The 22,587-nt window shown below is 34.5% G+C and overlaps 1 protein-coding gene and 1 long non-coding RNA gene across 3 annotated transcripts in view; one reads left to right on the top strand and one right to left on the bottom strand.

Moving 5' to 3' along the window:
* LOC141545676 (uncharacterized) overlaps positions 1-22,587 on the bottom strand; it is a 76,884-nt gene that overhangs the window by 11,563 nt on the left and 42,734 nt on the right. The window lies entirely within an intron of this gene.
* Positions 1-22,587, top strand: part of LARP1B (La ribonucleoprotein 1B) — an 85,085-nt gene that overhangs the window by 31,059 nt on the left and 31,439 nt on the right. For both annotated transcript variants that reach the window (XM_074272857.1, XM_074272856.1), the window contains 2 exons: positions 3,924-4,098; positions 9,694-9,866. In XM_074272857.1, coding sequence (XP_074128958.1) covers positions 3,924-4,098; positions 9,694-9,866 — 348 coding nt within the window. The remainder of the gene's footprint in view (positions 1-3,923; positions 4,099-9,693; positions 9,867-22,587) is intronic.

Here is a 22,587-nt window from a genome sequence, read left to right as displayed (position 1 = left end):
GTAAGTGCAGAATTTAATATGCTTTTGTTATGTAAATTTAAAATGTACTTTGAGGGAAGAAATTATTAAATTATGTTAAAGCCTTAACACAATACTGAACTTTGTGTAATGAAGTAATGAAGTTATACTTTAGACACACTGCCTTTAATCCTGTCTGCTCTCTCCCCTTTCTTTTTGAATAATCTTTGGTAGGCATTCACTTAGGATCAAGATTCTGGAATCCTTGTGACCCTTAAGAAATGATTTCAGTTTTAACTTTAACTGAGGGAAACTTGAACATACATACAAGAAAATGAAAAAAGGAATGTATATGAAATAGTGAACTTGCATTATTTTCCGTTTGCTTTTAAAACGAAAAACTTAACATAATAGTTGAGAAAAAAATAAAATTTGCGTCCCCTTCTGAACTTATGTTATGTTTCTTATAGTTAAAAAAAATTATTCATAGATAGAAAAGACATTCTGTGACTTCCTGTATACTTTATTTCTGTATTCATTCTATATTCATTGTACACTTTAGTTCTAATTCATTTTGTAGCAAGAATTCCATTAGGATCTCATTACCATTAGGGTATAGTCTAGATATTTAGAACCAAAAATATTCACCTGTGAAGATTTCATCAATTCTTTTTTCCCTTTCTCTGCTTTCCTACTTCCCAAATTGATTTGTTTACCCCCTCCCCATGTTATAGGAGGGAAGTGGTCATGTTTCATCACATAATATTATAAAACTTTTTTCTTTGACAGTTTTTACATAGTAAACATAAAAACTTTTTACATTTGAGTATATACAAGTATACTCAAGGTACAGTATATAGAGTGCTGGAGTAAGCCGTATTGGCACAGTGGAAAGGAAACACCAAATGGAGTCACAAAGAATCAGCAAGGCTGAAAACAGTGCTGGTTCTGGTGTTAGGAAAACTCTTCCTAACAGAGAAGGTCTTCCTAAGATCTGACACATAAAACTTTGTGACCACAGGCAAGTCACTTGATCTTTGCCTACCTTCTCAACTGTAAAAATGGGGATAATCATAGAATCTGTTTTCTAAAGGTGTTGTAAGGATCAAATGAAAGATTTGTAAAGTACTAGCAAAAATTAGCTATTACAGAACATGTGTGAAAGCATTTAGCAACATTTAAATTAGATAGAGAAATTCTATATAGATGCATGAAGACCTTCAGAGTTTCCTTTTTATGGGTAGCATGCTGTTTACAGGTAACATGCTAATTGTATTTATTCAGATATTATAAAATTTCTCAAGTATACAGAGGAAAAGCTTAAATGACTAATGTTTTGGATGGACTAGTTGTAGAGCTGGCATATCAATGCAATTCTTAGACATACTTTGCAGATGACAATAATCTGGACCTTGAATTTAAAAGGGCAGATGTCAGGGCAGGAAGCAAAGCTTGTCCTGGCTGATGTTTAGGAATTGTGCAGATTCTTAATAAATAAATATGAATAGCTTTACATTTATATAGAGTTAATTTGCAAACAAATTAATTGGTGTATCTAATTAGATGTGCAATGCAGTGATTAAAAATAAAAATAAAATTGTAAGTGCAGAATTTAATGTATTTTAACAGTATCCTTTTCCTGTAGCATCTCCATTTTGCAATTGTGAAAACAGTTTGTCTAGATCTGTGATGTGATTGTGACCCTTAGCTTCTCCCTTTTTTTTGGTGGTGGCCACCTAAAGTAGGATGGATAGATGTATGGTACTTGTGAATTGACTGTAGCACATTACTGATTTTGAATTCTGCATAATGACTTAAATGTCATTTATTAAATGGATGTCAAGGAAAGGCAATGAAGTCAGTTATGGTATGAGAATTATATAGAACCAATGGGAGAGTCACACTAGTGCTGCTCCCCAAGAGAGGGTGGGGAAGGCCATGGATGGGTTGCTGCCTGCATCACTAAGGGGAACCATTAATATGGAGTCATTAAAGAAGCTTCAAGGAGGTGTTTAGTTTGGGGAAGAAGAGAGCAGGGGTGTATTCTAGGTGATGAGTATGGTAGGAACAGAAAGCGGTATATGGTTTTAGTATTTAGATTACTGGAAGTTTGCTTTTCCTTTACATCTTTTTCTTCAAATGAGAATTAGAAAATCAATCAAGAAAATTAGATTTGGAATTTTAATTTCAACTTTATTAATTTTTCTGTCCATCATTGGTCATTTAAGTTTCAAGGTTCCTCTTCATTTTTGTTTAGCAAAACAGAAATAGATGATGACATGTATACCTCAGAGGAAGTAGGAATATTCAAGAAGTTATGGTCTCAGGCTTTTGGAATTCTAGATTGTTATGGGGAATGTTGACACTATATAAAAAGCTTTTTAATCCTTGATGGTTCTTAATGTACTATGTTTGAAGAGGAACTTATGTTTAAAAGTCCTATGTTATGTTTAAAAGATAGTGATTTGTTATGTAGTTATTAACCAACAATATGTAATACTATCTAGCAGACTGGGAGTAGGGGATGTAGCTTAGTGAAAATTCTATATAGATGCATGAAGACCTTAGCATCTTAGCATCTTTGTCCAGTATCTTGGGTAGCATTCTGAGCTCATGAACCGTTTTTTGCACATCTAGACAATGTTAAGTACTGTGTTGGGGGATGGGGGCTCATTTCCAGGTCAGTTTCATTTAGTTATTCATTCAATTCAATAGACATTATATTTGAAAATTTGAAAAGTGCTAAGTCATGTGACAGGAATACCATCAAGAAGTTTATATGCTTGTGGAGAAGTGTAAGGATGGGTGGATAGGAGAATATCTATGACTCATAAATTTACCAGAAGACCTGATAGCAAAAGCAGAATCCAAATGAAAACCCTGTGAGAAAAATACTAGGATCAGAGAAAGTTACATGGAAAATCAGGGTTGTGAGGAGCGGATGTTTCTTCTAGAATTGCATGATAGCATATTAGATTAGTCATTTTGGAATTGTAGAGAAAAAACACTTGTAATACATAAAAGTTGGGCAAAACTTTCAACATGTTAAACAACATGTTTATTAAAAAACAAAACTAATAACATGTTGTACACCGCCAGTTTGGGACGTAAAGGGACTTAAAAGTTGAGGAATGAATAGTTTACAAGGGCTGCTGTGCCCTTGAAAGCAGGTGTCACAAATTCTATCAAAGTTCATTTATGTCAGTTGTGGATAAGGCCCTGTCAGTTTATTTTGACCCTGTATCTAAATGTAACAGATTTTTCCAACTGGTATCCAAGCTTATAGTCAATTAGAAGCAGAGGGTTCTGAACAGAAAGAGTCTGTATAAAAAAGTCTATATAAGTACACAGAAATGACTACACCTAGCTTGGCTGCAAAATGTGAGATACAAATCTATACATGCTTGTTCTTTTTGTTTGTTTGTTTTATTTTAACTTTCTTTTCTTATTTATTTATTTAAAAAAGTTTTTAAAGTTAATTTAATAATTGACAGTACATATATATGCATGGGTAATTTTTTACAATAGTATCCCCTGCACTCACTTCTATTCCGAATTTTCCCCTCTTTCTCTGAATAATAGTCTTAATGTTTTAAAACTGTACCTGAACTGGATATTAATTTTCCTTCACTAAGTTATTTTTCAAAGGGCCTAATTGGGTTTGAGTTTCCATGCAGGTACTATATAAATTACTGATAGAATGTGGTAGGGGATATTTTATCTTTTGGGACACAGTCAAAATCATAGATGTCCCATTCATTGGATTTTGGAAGCAAACATTGGGTTTTCAGTCTGTGCAGTGAACTGTGAAGTTGGGTACATGTTCTGGCTTAAGCCTGTGAAGTTAAAAGGCCTTAAGGCCTAAGCGGGAAGTGGGAGATTGTACTGTTGGTGATGTTATGTTGACCAATCGTTAGGAATTTAGTGATGTTAAACTGATAATATACAATCTATTTTTCATCTAGGCTTTGAAAGATAGTACAGAAGTGGAAATAGTGGACCAGAAGATGAGGAAAAAGGTGGAACCAGAAAAATGGCCTATTCCTGGCCCTCCTCCACGTAATGTGCCACAAACTGACTTCTCTCAGCTCATCGACTGCCCAGAGTTCATACCAGGCAAAGCCTTTGGCTCACATACTGGTAACGGCTTTTCTTTTTCCAGAACAGACAGTTTAGCAGTAGGAAAGGCTATGTGGCCCAATCTTCCTGTCCCTTTTTTAGTTTCTTTTTTTGGATTCAATAGAAAGAATAAAGTTCACACTATGACTTTCGATGCCCTGAATTTTATTCAAGTAATTCCCATAGAGAGCTACAAACTACCAAAAGCAGGGATCTGAGAGTTAAAGTTGAAACTGTATTCTTCACTCACCTCTCATTCTTTCAGATTGTTTTCATACTTTTGGTAGGCATGAAGTTTCTGCCTAATTGATTTTGATTTTGATGATTATTTAATCATATTTTTGTAAATGAATAAGGAAAACAACTAGAGGATTTTCAGATACAATATGCCACTTTTTTTCCCCAAGTAAATTTAATATTGGAATATTCCAGGTGTTCATCCTTGGAAAGTATTCTTTTATCCACAATACAGGTATAGTAGAGCACACGCAATTTACAATGCAAGCTTCCCTTAATTTCCCTGCCAATGTGCTTCAACCTTGACTTGAAGGGACACAGACCTTGTCTACACTCTGGTTAAAGCAGAATTAGGGCCTATCTATAAGGTTATTCTCACTTTGTGGATTAAAAACTGGTTGTGACTTCCACTTCACAAACTGCTTTGTGTTAGATGGTTTCCTGGAGCATCCTTAAGGCATGCCGCCTCGGGAAAAATGTGTACTAGAACTTTTTTCAGTCAGTGGGATGATCATCTGATGTACTTGGATGTCATGTGAACGGAATATGCAGTGGAATGGGTGACTCATTGAAAAGTCAAATCTAATCACTTTTGGAGCTATGTGGTCCAGCAAATCTGAAACTGGGACTGTCCTCATCTGCACAAGAAAGCCTGCTTTCTGACTCCTATTGCAGGAGCGTGGTTCAACACTACAATGGAGAGTCTGCCTAAGAGATGATAAGGTGGACTAGAGGACTGCTGTTGTCTTATAGACTCTGCCCATCAACATGGAAGTGGGCTGCATGGGCTACTCTTTCCAGGATGAGGGAAAGTCTACAACTATCATTCTGGAAATCTAGCAAGTGTGTGTGTTTTTGCTGCCAGGCTTGTGTGCATCAGCAGTGTTACAGAAATAGGTTTGAATGTGAAGGCATTTTCCAAACTATGAGGCTGTTTGATAATTGATCTACCCTTCATCAGCTGCTCACTACTGACAGAAGTTATGTATGTAATTAAATGTAGACTGATGGAGTCTTGCATCTATTCGTGAGTGTTCATTTGCTCAAGAATGTCTTACAATTTAATTTTTAAAATACAGAAAAGGAAAAAGAAGGCACCTTTTCCACTCATGAATTGTATTATTTATGGTTTTTCAAGGTACTTGAAATACCAATGCAGTCAGCAGTGATGTTGGGCAGTCTCGAGTTATTTTGACTTTTCTGATTTACTTTTGATTGTCCTAGCTGTTGATTTTCACCTCTGTGCCTCTCTAATCCCAGCAAACACCCATTGTAACATTATTTTATAGGAGTTAAAATGGCCAGGTGATTTTTCAAAAATTGAAGGAAAGATGACACTGCCTCCTGACAAGTAATTAATGTATGTTGTTTGTGCATGTCAGAGATTACTTTTCCTTTATTATGTAAAACATCATGGGGTTCAAGATGGAAATTCTAACCTGACCTAAGAACAGGAATTTCAGAGTTAATAGTCCAATAATGTTGCCATGGAAAATACATTTGCAGGGCAGATGGGAAACAGGTCAGCCAGATTGGAGATGCCATTAGTCTATTAATCATCTTTGCATTATTAATAAAAAATAAGATAATAAAATGAGAATGCCTTGTATATTTTTTGTGTGTGTTTTTATAACTAGCACTCAGACACATGCACATATTAATAGTGCCTCTAACAGTCCCAAGTGTGTTCAAACACATTTTTACCATTTTCAGGTTATTTCTAAAATACAAAATTTAATTTGATCTTAGCTTAATGAATGAATACCAAACTAGCGAAAGGAGCAGTCATGTAATTCTGAATTTTCTGAACCTTGAAATTTGAGGATTAAATCCTTGATAAATAGTATGTGTTATATGGCTGTTTTCATTTAAATTCCATCTTTGTTAATTTTCTGCCCAATTTGGGGGAGGGGGGATTCTGATTAAAATAACTTGATTGAGCTCCCCAATATGTCTTGATCACTTAAACTTGGTCTACTAAGGTGGTAAAAATATGCCTTTAAAAATGTAACTCTGGATCCCTGAGAGATCTCTGGATCTCTATTTGCATCCTGGTAGGGTGGGAAATTTATGTAAACCTTTTTCAGATCAAATGATATGGTGGATAAAACCACACCCTTAATTTGCCCTTTTCTGAGGAATTTGGGGGAGGGAAGGGAAAACATTTATTTCTCAAACATTTCGCTCCTCTTCATCACAGAAACAAGTCTTTTCTTTTCCTTCAGGGAAAATCCCTCATCTTTTTTTGTAGAAGCTTTCTTAAATCAGGTTGACTTATCTAATGTTGATTGGCCTTTGCAACAAGCAGAGGACTTTATTGCATCAGGAAAGCTTAAAGAGCAACTTGATTAGAAGAGGAATGGTAAGATGTTAGAATTCTTTTTCAAAAACACATACAGTGGTCACTCAGGAGGGTACTTTATGAACTCCCCCAGAACTACCATGTATACTTAAGCATGCTACTTAGTACTTTTCAAGCAATTCTAGCGGCACCTAAATATCTTCTAGTAATGGACACTCTTAGTCAAAAGAGTTAAATATTTTGAAAATGGAGGAGGGCGTGACTGCTAGAACATGCCCTTGGACTCTTATTGTTAGCATTCTTATTTCTTTTGGCAGGTAGCTTACCTATTTGATAAGGTCTTTGACTGCATGTCCATTGTGAAGCTGTTGATATCTATAAAGATATGTATCTTGATAGGTGAATTTTAGTTAGGTGTCATGTCAAAGGTTAGGTTTTTAATTATATTCAGATTTATTCATGCCCCAAAGGCTGTGGTTCTCTTAACATGGATAAAGTCATGTCAGCAGATGTAATGGGGAGGTGACATGATGTACTTTGGAGAAGTTTATTGGTAAGTAATTTTGCCCTTTAGCGACCTCCCCAAAAATGTAGTATGAGATATTTCCATTAAATCCTGTTTTGAAGCCTCTTCATAGCATGAAAGTAGGGTTTTACTAGTTATGCCACTCCTTGGCTAGTATGATCTGGTAGGATTAACTAGGAGGAAAGCCTTTAAGTGTACATAGCCATACATGTCTGGCATTTGGCCAGCCTAGCTAGTCTGAGTCTCATCACCAGGTGGTGAGCAGTCATCAGGTTAGAGTAGTTCTGTCCAAGGCTTCTCATGATACCTTCTAATCAAGTTTAGAGGGGAGGGATTGACATCTGCATTGGTGGATGAAGCACCCATACACTGATGAAAATCTCAGTTGTTTTGATCATGCCAAATGAAAATTAGAAAAACCTGCACCTGGTATAGGGCTGAATGGCATTTGCTGGCAAAATTTTTACTGGAATTATCTGAATAAGTGTTTAATGAGGCACTAGTTTTAAAAAAAGGAAGCTTTGTTTTCAGTTTAAGAAATATACCTGTATATAGAAAGTTATCTAGAATCAATTGGGCAAATTTGTAAGTTGCCAACCTTTAAATTCCTAAAAATATGGTATGTCTAGTTTCAGAAAGAAGAAATTTTTGGGAATTGTTTTTCTTAGGATTGGAACCATGGGAAAAATTGGGAAGGAAATGATTTAAGATTTTTGGAGAAGGCAATGCCTTTTAAATACTTAATATTTGAAAGATTTAAAAAATTTTTACTTTGTACTGACATTTGTGTTGACCTAAGAGTATCTGTCTACATTTTGAGTTCACATGATCTTCAATAGATAGACACACATCAATTTGTTCAGTGTTGGTATGGAATATAAGAATCATACACTTTAAAGTTTCAAAAATATAGTAATTTGTAGTAATTAAAAAAATTTCTGCTATATTGTATATGTCTTGTTTAAAAGCATTTCATTGCTTTTTCAGACCAAAAATATCTTTGCACTTTCAGTATTTGTAATTTCCAAGAATATTTGTTTGATAAAATATTGAATTTGGCATCATCTGAAAAATCCCATGTAGAACTTTAAGGAATAGCCTGTGTTCCATATTTGGTTTTTTTCTTCAAACAATTTTACATTTTTACATTGATTTGTATTAATGGTTAAAAAATGGTTTTATATTAATAAACTTGCTGGACACAGCAAACCTGACAAAGCAGGATATATAACCTGTTCTACAAATGAGGAAACTAAGGCCAATAGGATAAGTAATTTGCTTATAATTAGTTATAATTCTACTAATTGGAATTAGAACTTGGGCCTCCTGATTGTCTACAGTTTTTCTATTTATGACTTTTTCTGTTTTATTTTTATTACTTTTCACCTGCTAGAAATAATAGAGAATAGAGAAAATGGAAGCATCTCTAGCATTAGTAGTTTCTTTTATCACTTTGCATTCCATCTTTTAAAATTGATTTGCTTGCGCACTTTTATTTTTGTCTATGTAAAGTCATAAATTATTTCATTATAAAATCATTTCTCATTTTAAAATGTGTGGTAGTTTCTTCTCTCCACCTGCCATTTTCTTTTCAAATTTAGGGTATTTCAGTTTAGGTCCACCTGATTTTCTAGAGTCACAAAACTTTGTTTACCTTTCTAAATTCATAGCTAGATAAGTTAAAATAGGTGATTTTGTATCCTTTTAAATCTAGTAAACATACTTAAACATTTTCAATGAAATATGCAGAAAAATGTGGTTATGTGGATCAAGGATCAAACTGAAATATCATTATGACTTGCACATGTTTACCAGTGCAGTTCCATAGAGCTGGAGTTGCCTGCCTTATAGACGACCATAGGACATGCATAGAAACCTAATAAAGAGATAACTCACCTTTGAAAATGCCTATTTCTAAAGGAAAGATCATTTGGAGAGATAATTAGGTTATTTGACTTCATACTTGAGGAAAATACTCAATAGGATTTTTAACTTTTTTGTATAATGGTAAAATCATGGCATTCTGGCAAATCATTATTCACAGATTCATTAGAATATGGGCCAGGATAATGAAAAAAAAAAGTTTAATGTTCCCTCTTAGAATTTCACAAGAAAAAAATTTATCTGAAGATTTCAATCCCCTTTTTCATGGACAGATATCCCTAAATATCTATTCTCCTGATGTTTAATAAGTGACCCACTTCTTGACAGTTTTGTCAAAAAGGTTAAATAGTAAATGTGTGGTGGTCCTTCCAAAGCAAGATTGAAGCACATTCACAGGTCTGCACAAGGATTTGACTGTCCTTTCTGTATCTTTCCTGTGTTTAATGAAGGCTTCATTCTTTAAGACTTAATACTTAACACTTTGAGTTGTAAAAACCATAAAAATTTTAGAAAACAAGTAGTTTAAGTTATTAACTTAGGTTTATTGATTAATCATCATTCTTACATGGAGTAACATTTTCAACACCCAAGTTCAAAGAAAATGTAAGATGTGTAATAGAAAAGTAAGCACAGTTGTTTTAACTGTAGAACTAATTTAAAATTTTAGAGTCTGCCCCAAGTTCTCCAAGAATGGGAAGTCCATTGAGTCCAAAGAAAAATATTGAAACAAGTAACCTTCAAACAATGTCTAGAGGGTTGTCTACCAGTTTGCCTGATCTGGACTCGGAGCCTTGGATAGAAGTTAAAAAGAGGCATCGTCCATCCCCAGTTAAATTAAAGGTAAGCTATTACCATCTCCCGAATAAGGGACAGTATCCATTAGAGCAGGCTTAGGATGAGTAAGAGAATGTTCACACACACACACACACACACACACACACACACACACACACACACACACACACACACACACTCACTCACTCACTCTCTCTCTCTCTCTCACTCACTCTCTCTCTCTCTCTCACACACACAAAATTTTTTAATGTATATAAAGCTTGAAGGCCACTATCTAAAATTTTAATTTGAGGCAGCATTGCATCATTCAGATATGAACAACCTTAAAATGTATACTATTATTGCAGTGTATAAGCATTTCTCAAAAGCCAAGAAATTTTCTTAAATTTTTACGAAATGAGATAATGTTCTTCATGGTGCTTGGAAAGTTAAAACTTCTTGTATAGTTTATTTTTGATGTGGAGCACACACAATATATGTGTTGACTTAAACTTTATTATTTTCTCAAAGATCCTTCTATCCCACCTGTCCCCTCTGCCCCTCCCCTCAATTGAGAGAGTAAGAAAAACAAAATCTCCTATACATAGGCATAGTCAAGTAAAGTAAATTTACACATTACCCATTACAACATTCCTTTCTCCCCTCTCCCCTAGCCTCCCTCATAATGTTTTAGTCTGCCATCATGAGTCTATCACTTCTGCCAGCAGATAGGCAGCCTGTTTGGTTGAGTCCTCCAGACTGGTTATTCTTAGTTTTGATCAGAGTTTGTCATTATGGTATAAAATGTTCTTTAGGTACTGCATCAGTCAGTTTATGTTATGTTCAAAGAAACTCTTGGTTTCTTTGAAACCATCTCCCATCATTTATCACTCAGTAGTGTTCAATTACATTCATATACCATAATTTGTTCAACCATTCTTCAGATGATTTGTACCCCTTCAGTTTCCAGTTTTTGCTATTGTAGTTGCATTCTTACCAATAAGGGGAAGAAAAGGTCAGGATGATGATTTCATTCATTCAGGATGAATTTCATTCATTCATTCATTCATTCATTCAGGATGATTTCATTCATTCAGGATGAATGATTTCAGTGTGTATGTGTATGTATGTGTGTATGTGTGTATCTACGTCTCAGTATCTCTTAAAAATAAAGTTGACTGTGATATGCTTTATATTTTTCTTTTAGGACAATACAAAATAAATAAGGAGTTTCAAGATTTTAAGAATTTAAATTTTGGCATGCAAATAAGTAAGGATTTTAAGGATTTTATTTTTTTGTCACCTTCTCAGAATATGAAGTCTGAGTTGGTAGCTAAACAATTATAGCCCCCCCGGGGGGAGGGGGGAAGTCCTAGTTAATAATTCTGTAATTAATGTCAAAGGTAACTTGTCGGTTGTGATTAGTTTTTCAGGCTCATAATTCTAGGGAAAATAGGAAATTCTTTGTTTTGATTTTGAATTTTAATTACCAGGAAATTTTTTTTTAAGCAGTTATTATAAAATCGAGCTATACTGAAATGTTACCAATGCCCATTTTTTGGTATGGGAAAAAATAAAATAATTATTTCTTGGTCTTGGCCTTAGTGCTTTTTAAATGACTTCAGTGACAGAGAGAATGTTTATTAAATTTGTCAATGGAACATAAAACAGGAGTTGAAAAATTTGATAGTAATTGTAGCCAATGAAACATGGAATATTGAATTGGAAATTTAAGTTGAAGTTAGTTGATTTGTTTTACATAATTTAGAGTTATCAAAAAGCTGAATTTTTAAAAATAAATTTGATTTCAGCTCTTCAAAGTAATGACTTTATAAAGAAAGAGTAAGGAAACAAAATAGTCCTGGAGTAGAGAAAATTTATTATTCTAATTTAATTATCTTGAGTTACATTTAGATTTATTAGGCAAAAATAATAATCAGCTGCTTGATGTCTGCTGAGACCAAAGCATGAGGAAGGAAGGATAGAGAGATTCAGGTATGGAAATCAATTCTCTTAAATGTTAAATTGTGAGCTGTGTTATGAAAGTGGGTTTTACAGCCTTCTTTAGAGATTTTAAAAAAATAACATGGGATAAATTTTTTATCCTTGTGGGAGGAGTTGCTTACTTGAGCAGCATGATGAGACAATAGGCTTGTTGATTGTTATATTCCAAGTCCTAGCTTTTATTATATTCACAAATTTCAGTGTTTTCTATACCACATACAAAAAATGTCAAGTATCCAAACCCATTGACAAAAGTTATTTGCAGGAGGGGAAGGGAAAAAAGTTACTTGCTGACCATAACTTTATTGGTTCTTTAGAAAAGTGAAAGGGATTTTCATTTAGATTAACCAAAGAATGAATTTTACTGAGCATAGAGCAGTATTTTGAGTTGAAACTAGTAGAGTACAGAGGCAGAAATGACCTTTCCAGTAGTCATCCATAAAAGACAGTTAAGCAATTATTAGGTAATCTCAATTAGCCAATGAGGTCTGCATATCTTGTGAAACATTAAACTCTAACATACTAGGTGCCTCACGATTTTAGAGAAATAATTATTTGTGTTTGCCAATTATCTGTTTCCTCAGTCTTAGCACCATTCATAGTTTTTAAATATTAGAGAATAGTGGTTTCCATCTTAAAATTGTTATGTTTTGTGAAATTTTGAAAAATAACTGAGCTAACTTTGTCATTGACCTATTAATTAGGCAAGGCACTTGTTTATGAAAGAATGAAGAATTTCATATATGTAAATTAACATTTTGCTGAAGAACTGGTGGGTTGTACAAGTACTTCATATAGTTGCAGTCTTTGAAAATTGAGTTTATTGTCAAAAATGAATTGAATAATCCATACTCATTTCTAAATTCTATTGAATTTAGATTCTTCCCATTAACTTCTTTACTAAGTGATTACTCAAAGTTAAAAAAGGAACATGTAAAATCAACTCAGTGCATTCATAATAAGCTTTTAAAAAATCAACCCAAGCTGCAAATGATAATAGGACTTCAATTTCATTTGTATACAGAGTTTCTGTTGGCCAGATTCTCTTTATCAGTGCTAATTGGCAACTGTTAGATAATTTATACTAACAAAGCCCAAGGTCTTATAGCTGACATGTATAGTAGATATGACATTAGAACTTGAAGTACTCTTGATTCCAAGATCTAGTTTGTCTACATACTATACTATATATACTGTGTCTTTTATTGTGAATTTTAACTATTTAAGTATCTCACCATACTTCACCAAAAACAGATAAGATATTAAATACATGGGGCTTAATTATGTAGAGCATACATATCAAATGTATTTCAAAATCTTCCGAGAAGGGACCATGGAGCACATTTAGTTTCACTTCTACAAGAGATAAGGAAGTAGCCTATGGCCAGATATTCAATCAATATTTGTATCTACTTTAAGCCATATACTATGCTATGAGGTGAGTATGCAAAGATGAAATTAGCCAATGAGTTCTGCCTATCTTGTGAAACAGTACTTCTCAAGGAGATTACATTGTTTTGGGGAAGACATGTTCATATATACAAAGTAAATACAAAACTTATTTGTGAGGAAAGCCCTGGAAGATGGGGTGGGGGCAGGGCATAAGTAGATAACATGAGCTTTAACTTTGATGGAAAGTATGATTGTTAGTGATAAAGCCAAAAAGCACTTAATTTGTTCTTACTATATGCAGGACATTATAAATTCAAAGAAAAATTGATTACCTTTCTTCAGGGAGCTTGCATTCTTTTGGGAAAAAAAATGTGAAAAAGGGTCAAGGTAGGACAGAACTTTATAGGTATAGGGATGAATCTCTACAGAGGCAAGCTAAATTAGGTAAGTATTAGTTTTGATTTTTTCACTGAAACAGAGCTGTTGGTGGGATACTTTGCCATAAATTTATAATGTAGGTGGAACCAGAGTGAGATAAGGGGACAAAATTGAGGTATTATGTAGAGGTAAAATCAGTAAGATCTGACAGCTTTCTGGGAAAGGGATAAAAGAGAAGAAAGAAGCAGTTGCAAACCCTGGCGACTAATTGAATGAAATATGGATTAGCAAGTTAGGAAGGAGTTAGGAAAGGCAATTCTGTTCAGGGCATGAGTTTTGAGTTTGTGGAATATCCATTTTTGATATGATGCAGAATTGGAGCTCTGAAGGCTGGGGTATATCTATAGATTAAGGAGCCATCTGTCCAGAAATCACAGTAATAGTATATCACTAAAAAAGAGAAGAGAGCCTTGGATAAGGCTTTGGAATATACCCCACAGTAAGGCCAGACATACATAGATGATGAGCTGGCAAAGGGAGACTGATGAAGAAATGGCCACATAGGTAGGAAAGCTAGGAGATAAGAAACATCACGAAGGCTCTAAGAGGAGGTTGTGGTAGAAAGGTCAAGAAGCATTGATGACTGGGAAAAAGCTTTCTGCTCTTGTCCTTGAAAAATTGTTCTTGGTAACTTTGAAGGAAATAATTTTAGTTGAATGGTAAATTTGGAAGCTAGATCTCAAGGGGTTGAGGAATGAGCTATAATAAAAGCAGCATTGAATATAATTATCATTTATGGCTTTAAGGCTTTCAAAGAACCTTATATATATTATGTCTTGAGGTAGTGGTGTTATTCCCATTTTACAGATGAGAAAACTGGCATTGAGAAAAGTTAAAGGACTCAGACTCATAGCTGAGCTTCATAGATGAGATTTAAATGCAGGTCTTCTAGTGTTCTAGGTAGCTGCATTTTTAGCAGAGTACAATTAGACAGTAAAAGGGAAATACATATATCTTTTTTTTATATAGCTTTTTATTAGTTATTTATTTTATTTGCATGGGTAATTTTACAACACTGACAATTGCTAAGCCTTTTGTTCCAATTTTTCCCCTCCTTGCCTCCACCCTCTTCTCCCATATATATTTCTTAAATAAGGAAACCCACAGACATCTGTAGCCATCAAGGAAGGAAACAGATGTGAGAGAACAAAGATGAAGAAAGAATAATAGAAGGAGCAAAACTCCTCGAGTCCAACCAGAAAGCATAGAATTAAGGACCCAAGTTTTAAGCATTTGGTCTTAGCAGAGAAGTATGACTAAGGTATAGAGTGTAACAAGGGATTAAAGTGCTCCAAGAGGACAGCCTTTGAGTATGGTTGAAGGCAAAATCCTTTTTTTGAAAGAAGCAGGTATTAAGTAGGAACATTGGAAGTTTCAAGTGAGAGGGAAGGTATGGAGCAGCCACTGTGAGGGGGAGGGGTGCTCCTAGTGGCAGCACCAGGAGATATCTAATTCTTAGAATCCTACTTCAGAAACTAATGCGAAGGATTTATTTTTGGTATAATTATGAAAGTTTCTCACTACTGGTTGTAGAATTTTGGTAATTTATTTTAAAACAGGAAAACTTCATGACTCGGGTTATCCCAAAGAACAAATGTATTATGTTTTCATCTTCGCTTCACAATTATACTTTAAAACAGAATGGTACTGGAAAAGCACTGCTTTGTGATGTATGCAGAAAATTTCTGCATAGGTCTTTAATATATTATATATATTTTTAGTTTTCCCCTTCCAAGCTATATATAATATGTGTGTGTGTATGTGTAATTTTTTTGTTTTTTTTGTTTTTTGGTATTTTGTTTATTTTTTACAAAAATTTTATGCATAGGTAATTTTTCAGCATTGGCAATTGCAAAACCTTTTGTTTCAACTTTTCCCCTCCTTCCTCCCACCCCTTCCCCCAGATAGCAAGTTGACCAATACATGTTATATATTAAAGTGTAAGTTAAATACAATATATGTATACATGTCCATACAGTTATTTTGCTGTACAAAAAAAAATTGGACTTTGAAACAGTGTACAATTAGCCTATGAAGGAAATAAAAAATGTAGGCGGACAAAAATAGAGGGATTGGGAATTCTATGTAGTGGTTCATAGTCAACTCCCAGAGTTCTTTCGCTGGGTGTAGTTGGTTCAGTTTATTACTGCTCTATTGGAACTGATTTGGTTCATCTCATCGTTGAAGAGAGCCACATACATCAGAATTGATCATCATATAGTATTATTGTTGAAGTATATAATGATCTCCTGGTCCTGCTCATTTCACTCATCATCAGTTCATGTAAGTCTCTCCAGGCCTTTCTGAAATCCTCCTGTTGGTCATTTCTTACAGAACAATAATATTCCATAACATTCATATACCACAGTTTATTCAGCCATTCTCCAATTGATGGGCATCCACTTAGTTTCCAGTTTCTGGCCACTACAAAGAGGGCTGTCACAAACATTCTTGCACTTATAGGTCCCTTAATTTTCTTTAAAATCTCTTTGGGATATAAGCCCAGTAGTAACGCTGCTGGATCAAAGGGTATGCACAGTTTGATAACTCTTTGAGCATAGTTCCAAATTCCAAGCTATATTTTGAATGAAAACCCAATGACCGCCAGAGTTCTCATTGATCAGACATGTCCATCTTAAACATTATGCAACGGAAAAGAAATAAAATTTAAAACACAATATATGCTTGTTTGTGATTAACAGAGGGCATCAGTGAAAGAAAATTAGTTTCTTGAACTTTCTTCCCTGGCTTTCTTTTCCTCCCTAGTAACATACCTGTTTCTCTGTGCTCCCTTTCAACAAGTTAATTGATCTCTTTTGATCACATTTCCCAAGATTTCCCTTAGGATGGTTCTCTAGGAAAGAGAATACAGTACCAAGGAAAAAGAGGAGGGGAAAAAAGAACACATTTCAGTTGTAGCTCAGTGGACAGAGTACCAGCCCTGAAGTCAGGAGAACCCCAGTTCAGATCTGGTTTCAGACAACACTTCTGGGCTGTGTGACCCTGGCAAGCCACTTAACCTCAATTGCCTCAGCAAAAACACCAAAAAAAAAACAACCCCAAAGCAATAGCTCCATCATTGCATATACAGTGCCTTACCTCTAGTCTCCCTCCTTCCCAATCTCCTGCAAAGAAATGATGCCTTCTTTGGGACTCCATATCTACTGTTTTCTGTATTTTACACAACATCTCACAAACTATTTAATCAATAAACATTATGTACCTGGTATGTGGTAGGCACCGGGCTAAGTAATACACGGTAAAAGAAAAAAATATGGCCATGCCCACAAGGGAGGGAAGGTGTCAAGACACTAAGCTGAAAAGTCTGGAAAAGGTGAAGGATAAAGGGGCTAGAGAGTCAACATAGTCTGGCCTCAGAGGTGATAGACACGTTGAGAGAAGTATTAAAATGGTATAGTTGATAAGGAATGAGAAGAAAACTGTGCTGAGCCCCTTCCTTAAATAGAGGTCTGGAGCCCATGACTCTGCCCTCCAGTACAACTGAATACCTAGAAAAGTCCTCTAAACAAATTTTATAAGTGGTTATCTTAGTCTCTGCCATTGAGGGAAGAACTCTACCTTTCTAGGCAACTCTTAACACTTTGAATAGTCTTATAAATGGAAGTTTTTTCATTTGTCAGTCCTGACAGCCTCTGTGAAATTTACCCATTGTCTCCAACTAAGAAAATTCTCAGGTTCTTCCAGCAGTTTTCTCCTCCAAGTTCTCAGAAGATGTGTCATTACAGAATTGCCTAGCTGGATTGCTTAGAAGATGAAATCTTAATGTGATCCCTTGGCTTTCTGTTCCTTTCTGCCTTCATCCTGTACCATGGTCCCCCTTCTTTGTATTCCTGTCCAGCTGCTGTACACTTAGAGCCTTTGTTTACTTTTCCCTCTTCTGTTAGCCCATTGTAGGTCTGGATTTCCATACCCATAGCAAGGAAATAATTGTGCTTTTAAATAAAGTTTTAATTTCTTATTTAAAAATTTTCCCTTTTGCTGCTTGTACTTCAGTAATTTCAGCTCCAAAAATGGTGGTCAGTAAGAAAAACAAGAACATCTGATACTGACTACATCTCACATATATAAAATAGAAGTCCTTAAATTTAAAGTTAAGTGGAAACCAGCTTAGGGAGGCTAATTTATTTACCCAGGGTTACAAATTTTATGTACAATTGAGGTCAAATTTGAATGTTAGTATTTAGACTCAAAGACTTACATTCTTTTTTATGAGTAATTAATTCCTAACTCCCTGCTATGAGTCAGGAGGTATTTGTTATCTATAATTTTCATTGGTTACTTAATTATTCAATTTGATTAATTTTAAATTTACATTAATTTATCTCAGTTGTTTGAAACCAAAATTGAATCAGTGAAAGAAAGTAATTCCTGGCTAATTACTATCTTCAAATATTTTATAAGATATCTTATAAGCATATTTCTTTTTCTCCTTGAGGACAGAACTTAGTTAATTAAACTCATTTATACCCAGAATTCTGAGGTGCCAGTATTACTTTAAGTAATTACTATTAATCAGTTTTGTAAACTGATTAAACATAGGTATAAAAATAGTGCTCTTGAATGCATTTACAATAAAGCTTTAGTACATTAATATATTTTGTGTGATAATTATTTAGATTGCAAATTATTTTTAAGACAATTAGTTTTTCTTTAAAAAGTTTTGTGGTTGCTTGTTGCTTTTATATTACATTCGTTTGTGATTTTATTCCTCTGAGCTACTGTAAAGCTTTTTAAAAAAAATCTTAAAGTATTTTCAAAGAAAAATGTATTCTGCATATTGATACTTATTAATATTTTGTCCCAATTTAACTGTAGATTCCTATCAATAAATAACAAATTTTACAGTACTTTAGGGTTTGCAAAGTACTTTGCTTATAACAACAGTAAAGGTTAGACATTTTTATCTTTTTTAAAAGATGAAACATTGATGTTGAAGTGTTTCTGACTTGTGCATATTTCTATAGCAAAGAAATGCAGGCTATAACCTACATATCCCTTTTTCTCAGTTTGGTATCTTTTCAATTGTACCAGACTGCTTTATGGATTGGGGCTTGAGGAAATGCCACCAGTGCTTATTTTATATATAAGGGCATTAAGCTGCTTGGGCCACTGTTGAACTCCAAACTTGTAGTTCTGTTGTTCAATCATATCCAGTCTTTTTTGACTTCATGTATTATAATGTCCATGAGGTTTTCTTGGCAAAGATTCAGGAGTGTTTTGCCATTTCCTTCTGCAATGAATTGAGGCATTCCAGGTGATGACCTTATATATTAGAATATTCCAGTGGGCAAAAGTCTGTGCAGTTTCACCCAAACCTAATTGGATAAAAATAAGTTTTATTGATTGATTTAAAAAAAAATTTCAGTCTTTTCCAGCTAAACAGTACTATACTTCTCCATGAACACTTTTTTCTCTTCTTCCCTATTGCTTTAAAAAACATTTTGAACTTAACACACACCAGATAAAATGAACATTTCCAAGTGGATCTAAACTGACCATGAAACTAGAGATCTCACATTCAGCTTGCTTTTCTTTTTAAATTTAAAATATATTTCACATGTAATTTTCAGAGTGGCTGAATTTTCTATGATCATTTTTGAGCCTTTCTTAAAAAAATAGCTAAGAAAATAAATAATCTTTTTTTGATCAGGAACAGGACTGGATCATAGTTCTTAGTTCCTTATTCTTTTAGAAAAAAAACCTTTTCTGCAGATTTAAGGTCACTTAAAATTCTTGTCTCAGTGTGAATTTTAATGAAATTGACACTGAAACTAGATTTTTGATAGGTATTCACTATAAATTAGCCTAGGATTTAATAGGTACCTCCTATTGGTGGCAGCATTGTACTACATTACATATACTTTGTGAGAACTCAAAAGAATTTTAGGATGGGGTGTGTCCCCTATTTAAAAAGAATTTGCATTATAATTCGGAAGATGAAACAACTAAAATTTAAATTTTAAGCAAATATGTTGGGTATAAGGAAATTAGAAGTTGAGAAAAAGCATAGATGTGAGAGACTTTAATGTAAGGTTTGCTTTGTTGAAAAAAGAGAGGGAAGCAGAATGAAAGTGGGCATGGTCAAAATAGTGAAGATACCATGCTGACTGGAGGTGAGACAAGTGTTAGAATTGGGGGAAATGAAAATATACAGGAAAGGTGGGGGAGGGGTGGGGTGGGAGGGTGGGTCATGAATGATTTTATAATGTGACTGGATAGAGTATAAACAAGCTCTGAATTTAGATTAAGAACCCTCAGTTTGCCTTTTACTACCTGCCATCTTGTTTTTACCTTTATGAGCATCAGTTTCTTTATCTAATGTAAAGATGGTCAGCTAGTTGTCTGAGTGGCTCCCTTCAAGCGTAGGTATGTGAGTCCTTTGTTACAGTACTTACAAGTGCTTTGTTCATAGCAACCCTGGAAGCTATAAAAATTCTCTTCATTTTATTTGTGAAGAAACTGAGGAATAGAGTTGAACTGACATGCTTGACAGCTTTCATTGTTAGAGCTATATTGCTGTTACTGTTTAGCACATTAAAAATCAGGCAGTTTTAGACCAACATGCTTCATCATACTGCTGATAATAGGAAGCTATCATTGGCATTTTAAGAGCAATGATGTAAAAAGCTCTACTGTAGAAAGATTTTTGACAGTGACTTGCAGGCTGGTTTCAAACTTGTAAGCAAAAGGGGTGTGTGTGATAAGAGCTTGATAGTTAACAGCTATGAGGAAATGAAATTAGAATGTGAGGGCTAGACAAGATAATTTGAGGATCTTAGTGACTGACTGGACCCTTTCTGGCTGTGCATACCACAGTCTCATTTGGACTACATTGAGGCTCTTAAGGTATAGGGATCAACAAATTTTTAAGGAACAAAAGCTGTTTTTTGGTCCTATTAGAACTTTTTGGAAATCTCAGTTTTATACATTTTTCTTGTAGTTGAGATTTTGTATTAATCTTATTAACATCAGAGATTAGATAGGACCTTCAGATTAAGGAATGCCATTCTAAAGAAAGGTTGACCTGGATATGGGTATCATAGCCTACTGCTCCAACTTCAGGTTCAGCACCATTTACATATGTTTATTATAGTACTGACAAAATAATGATTTTTCTGCAGAAGAATCTTCCTTAGAATTAGAAGATTGACAGGGAAACCAACTATGTTGAAATAATTACCAAAATATAAAAAAGTTCATTGAAGCCAGGTTGAGATTTACTGAACTCAGTAATTAAGTTGGCAGCCTCATTCTCTTAAATTAACATGTCTTTCTGCATTCTGTCTTAAGGTTGGTATTTAGTATGGAAGTAAATGGAATAGAGGTAAATCACTTTTTAATTACTTTTTATAATCAACATCAGATGGAATATATTGGTAATAAGCACATTTTTATCTATGAGGGAAAATTGGGTGAATAAATGATTTTGTGTATCTGTTTTTTAGGCAAGCTAGTTGGTGCAGTGGATAGAGTACAGGAAGACTGAAGTTCAGATATGGTCTCAGACACTTACTCAGACACTTGTTTGCCTCAGTTTCCTCCTCTGTAAAATGAGCTGAAGAAGGAAATGGCAATTCACTCTATCATCTTTGATAAGAAAACTCCACATTTGGGTCATGAAGAGTTAAGATACATTTTAACAGCAGTTTTTTAGCCTCTACAATGGAAATAAAATAAATTTGTAAATGATTTCTGTTGTTTCTAAATAGCCAGGCTTGTATAATTTATGCATATAGTTTCAGATGTAAATATGTAGTTTCCACACTGTAATTTGCCTTAGTTAGTCCATCCTTTTGTGCGGAGAAGCAAAGAGAAAAAGATTCAATATGAGTGATTTTGAAATATTTTCTAAACATATATTAGGTGGATATAGACTATTTGATCAGTGGAATAGATTAGGTTCGAAAAAAAACCATAGATTATGTGGAAATGTTTTCAGTTAAGGGGATTTGTGGTAAACAAGGCATTTCATAACTTTTTTTTTCCCAAATTTTTTCAAATTACTCTAACACTGGCATGAATTTTTGTTGATAAGTGGGGAGTGGGCCAGCCTTCCTTTCCATGCTCCTTGTAAGTGCCTTTTTTTGTTTACAGCTTTCTGTATCTGAGCCATTGCCTTCTCACTTCCACCTCACAGTATTTATAATTTGGTAGCTCAAATGTGTAGTGCCCTGTCCTAGAAATTACCTGTATTTTTTTGTTTATTTTACTGTGTCACATTATTCCCTACCACTGTTGAACAGGGACTGCTTTATTATTATTATTTTTTTTTTTGTTGGCCAGTGACCAGCATAGTACCTAAAATATAATACATCTTTAGTATCTTTTTTTTTAATACATACTTATATATCTGCATGGACTAGTTATTTTGCTCAATAGAATGTAAGCTCCCTGAGGATACTCCATCCAGCATATAAGTACTAAAGCATGTTAATGATTTGATTCACTTAGTACAGGGGTTCTCTAACAGTACAGAGGTTCTCAAAACTATGGCCCGCGGGCCAGATGCAGCCCGCTGAGGATGTTTATGCGGCCCACTGGGTTATGGCAAATGGGCTGAGAGGTGGAGACAAAGTGTGAGTTTTTGTTTTTACTATAGTCCGGCCCTCTAACAGTCTGAGGGACAGTGAACTGGCCCCCTATTTAAAAAGTTTGAGGACCACTGACTTAGTAGATAGCATTAGAATGGTTCAATTGGTTCAAGTTCCAATTGTCTTATACTGACTTTGACCCAAGGCAAGCCTTTAGCCTCATAGGACCTTTAGTACATTTCAGAATGATTGATTGTAAGTTTTGGTCACAGTATTTCTACACCAGTGAAACGGCAGGTCTGGACCAGCCCTTCCCCTTCCCCCTTCTCCCTCATCCCCCATGATGCACTCTCTAAGCTTTCTTAGAGGGGATCTTGAATAATCCTCTGAATTTAAAAGAG

This window comes from Sminthopsis crassicaudata, chromosome 6, assembly GCF_048593235.1.
Source record: "Sminthopsis crassicaudata isolate SCR6 chromosome 6, ASM4859323v1, whole genome shotgun sequence".
NCBI classification, from domain to species: Eukaryota; Metazoa; Chordata; class Mammalia; order Dasyuromorphia; family Dasyuridae; genus Sminthopsis; species Sminthopsis crassicaudata.
The sequence above is the reverse complement of the archived record's forward strand: the minus strand, read 5'-3'. Positions and strand labels throughout refer to the sequence as shown.